We start from the raw sequence: 3,198 nt of genomic DNA on the forward strand, positions 1-3,198 counted from the left end.
GAACTTAACAAGGTTTTTATGCAATTTTGGAATTGCATAAAAAATTTTTAATTCGTACAAGAATAATCTGTATGGATATTATGCTGTATGCTTTTAGTAAAAGTACTTATAGTATTAATTTTATTAAATAAAATTTGTGCATATACTTTTTACATACAAAACCAAAATTACAACCAGCTTTATCAATTGAGGTAATAATAAATTGTTTTTGAATTTATTTTATTTTTAAAGATATTGAAAGAAATATATAATTTATATTGAGATAAGTTTAGGGTTCTTAATTGATTCTTTATTAAATTAATAAAATATAATTTCCATTCGAAAAAGAGATATGGTGGATAATAGGATTGTTTACTTATTTTAAGAATACAGTTATCAGTATATTTCTCTAAGTCTTTTAACATTTCAAATTTATTGTGTATTTTAAAATTCTGTATTTAGTACTTATCTTTAATATTCATTGTAATCCTTTATCTTTGACTACTTCTAAGTTTCCTGTAACTATATGATTATGAAAGATATCTTTAAAAACACTATTATACAGTTACAAGGTTGGTTGTCAACTTATGTTTGATTAAATTCTACAATGAATTTTTATAGTTAAAGAGAAGAACTCCTATAGGTTTATTATATTAGGTCATCAAGAAATTAATGTAAATTTTTTTTAGATGAAAAAACCTGAACAACTTATACATCAAAACAAAATATTTATTAAATGAAATATTCTCCATTCTTATTGATGATGCTTTTACAATCTTACAATCAGGTAGGTTGTTAATGTCCTGATTAAAGAAATCACTTGGCTTTCAAGCAAAAAACATGTCAATGTCCTCTTTAACACCTTCCACATTTGCATACGTTTTCCTATTAAGATGGTGTTTCAGCGAACGAAAAAGATGGTAATCTGATGGGGCCACATCTGGAGAATATGGTGAGTGGGGGAGAGCTACCCAACACAACTCCGTAATCTTGTATTACGTCAAATGTGCCACATGTGGAACATCTGAAGTGAAATTGTACAATGAGTACAATTATTTCGAACTTGAAATATTAAACTTAATAAGAGTTCGCTAACATATAAAATCTTATTATAAAGACTAGCGTTAACTTTATAATACTTCCAGTATTTCTGGGTGGGAAAGACCAACTTCAAGCAACTGGGCCTAGCTCAGTTTACCCAGCTACACCTGAAAGTTATGTCCTTAGAAAGGAAGGGGTACCAGAACTATATATGTGGATTTATTATAAAGACTAGCATTAATTTTATAATACTTTCAGTATTTCTGGGTTGGAAAGACCAACTTCAGGCAACTGGGCCTAGCTCAGTTTACCCAGTTATACTTGAAAGTCATGTCCTTAGAAAGGAGGAGGAAGGGGTAGCAGAACTATATGGGTGGGTTTATAGTTAATAATAAAACATTAACTGAAATATTATTTGAAGTATTACTGCGTATACTATATTGAATAGTTATTAATATTTTGCATTGATAAAGTGTCAATATCATTACTTGAAATGTACAGTAAGGTTGTATATTTCGTAATTTAATATTGGAGTAAATATACTAAGGAGAAGATTGGATGATTGGTGGGACAGAAGGTTGCGGGTTCTAGCACCCAGATCCTAATCCCTTTTTTTTTTTTCAGTTACATACTGACTAGATCTGCACCTGTTGTTTTGATTATGTCTGATAGATGGAATATCCCCATAACCGCAGACATTTCCACTTTAAAATTATACCTTTTGTACAAATGGTATAATTTTACATTGTTATGTTAGAATTTTGTTGACACGTTCACGTACTTGTTGGCACGTACATCTACATGTACAATAAATGAATTGTACGTTATATTATAATTTTGTCATTGCTATACAGTGCTGAGTGATTGCCTGTACACTTTTGACGTACTACGGTTTATTTGAAAAATTGTATAATATATACATATATTTATATATATATATATATAAATATACATAATATATGTATATATTTGTTATTTCAGGAGGACTGATTTGAACATACAGCGAGAATTGGATACCATGAAAAAGAAATCAGAGCGAAGGTTTAAGTAAGTTATAAGGGCTTTTTTTGACAGTTAAGTATGTGTGTGTGTGTATATGTATGTATGTGTACAAGTATTTGTTAAAAACTCCTTGACAATTCCAGGGCTACACTTCTTGTTAATATTATATTTTACAATAGATGGACAATGTTGTTAGTGTGAATTTGTTTTTGCTCTTAGATAGAGATAAGTGTAAGAGTATTGATAAAAATCTTGTTAAAACAAATTGTGTAAACAAATTACTGCTTCATAAATTCTTTGAAGAGCAATCTGAGTATTTTTTTTTCTGTTTAATTATGGTATGATAAGAGGTCTTGTAAAATTTTAGTTATTAGATACTGTACATAAATTACTTAGTCTTAGTTTCTTGATAATCTCATACATGCTGTATAGAATGAATAAAACATCTTGGAAAGAATTACAGTAAGTTTAGATAAGAGATTACATGTATTATGGTTATAGTTTTGTTTTTATGAAAATAATTGTGATTTTTTTAACCCTATTCATTGTTGTGATAGCTATGCTCTTAAGGTAAGTTTTACATTTTGAAAGACACATTTTCTTCAATTTTTAATCCTTTCGAGACGGGTCACGAGTGAAAAGCCATGTTATCTTGTTTGTTGACTCACATTCAAAATTTTATTGAACTACTATTTCATGAATTAATGGCAATAAGTTTGGTATCAAACTGTAGATTATAATTCAAATTTTAGTACTATACATGATTCAATTTCTTAATTTAAAAGTAAATATTAAAAAGCACAGATAAACATCGATTTATGTGTATCACATGGTATGTTGAATGCAGCACTGGTTGAAATTAGATGTTTCTGAAGTCAAAATACTAAGTCTATATTTTTATACGAATTAGAAACCTCAAATTACCAATATTGACAATCTGGAATATAAAATAAGAGCCTCTTATCTTTTCAGTTTCCTAAGATATTGCTCATGTAATAAATCAAACACAGTGGCACCCTGCCCACCTCTTCCTGGTTGGGTTTGGCATGGTAGGAATTTAGGTTAAAAATATACTTCATTCGCCGAAGGTGAATGAAATATAACCAGGGGCAGTCAGAAACTTCTATTTTTCTTCACCCCACTACATAATTAGAGTCAAGTGGCTGGGCTTTTAAG

General features: G+C 29.2%; 1 protein-coding gene across 3 annotated transcripts in view; it reads left to right on the forward strand.

Moving 5' to 3' along the window:
- LOC106464515 (protein NDRG3-like) overlaps positions 1-3,198 on the forward strand; it is a 53,440-nt gene that overhangs the window by 28,554 nt on the left and 21,688 nt on the right. For all 3 annotated transcript variants that reach the window (XM_013924662.2, XM_022392251.1, XM_022392252.1), the window contains exon 9: positions 2,002-2,067. In XM_013924662.2, the coding sequence (XP_013780116.1) occupies positions 2,002-2,067 (66 nt within the window). The remainder of the gene's footprint in view (positions 1-2,001; positions 2,068-3,198) is intronic.

This window comes from Limulus polyphemus, unplaced genomic scaffold (genome assembly GCF_000517525.1).
Source record: "Limulus polyphemus unplaced genomic scaffold, Limulus_polyphemus-2.1.2 Scaffold1673, whole genome shotgun sequence".
Classification (NCBI taxonomy): Eukaryota; Metazoa; Arthropoda; class Merostomata; order Xiphosura; family Limulidae; genus Limulus; species Limulus polyphemus.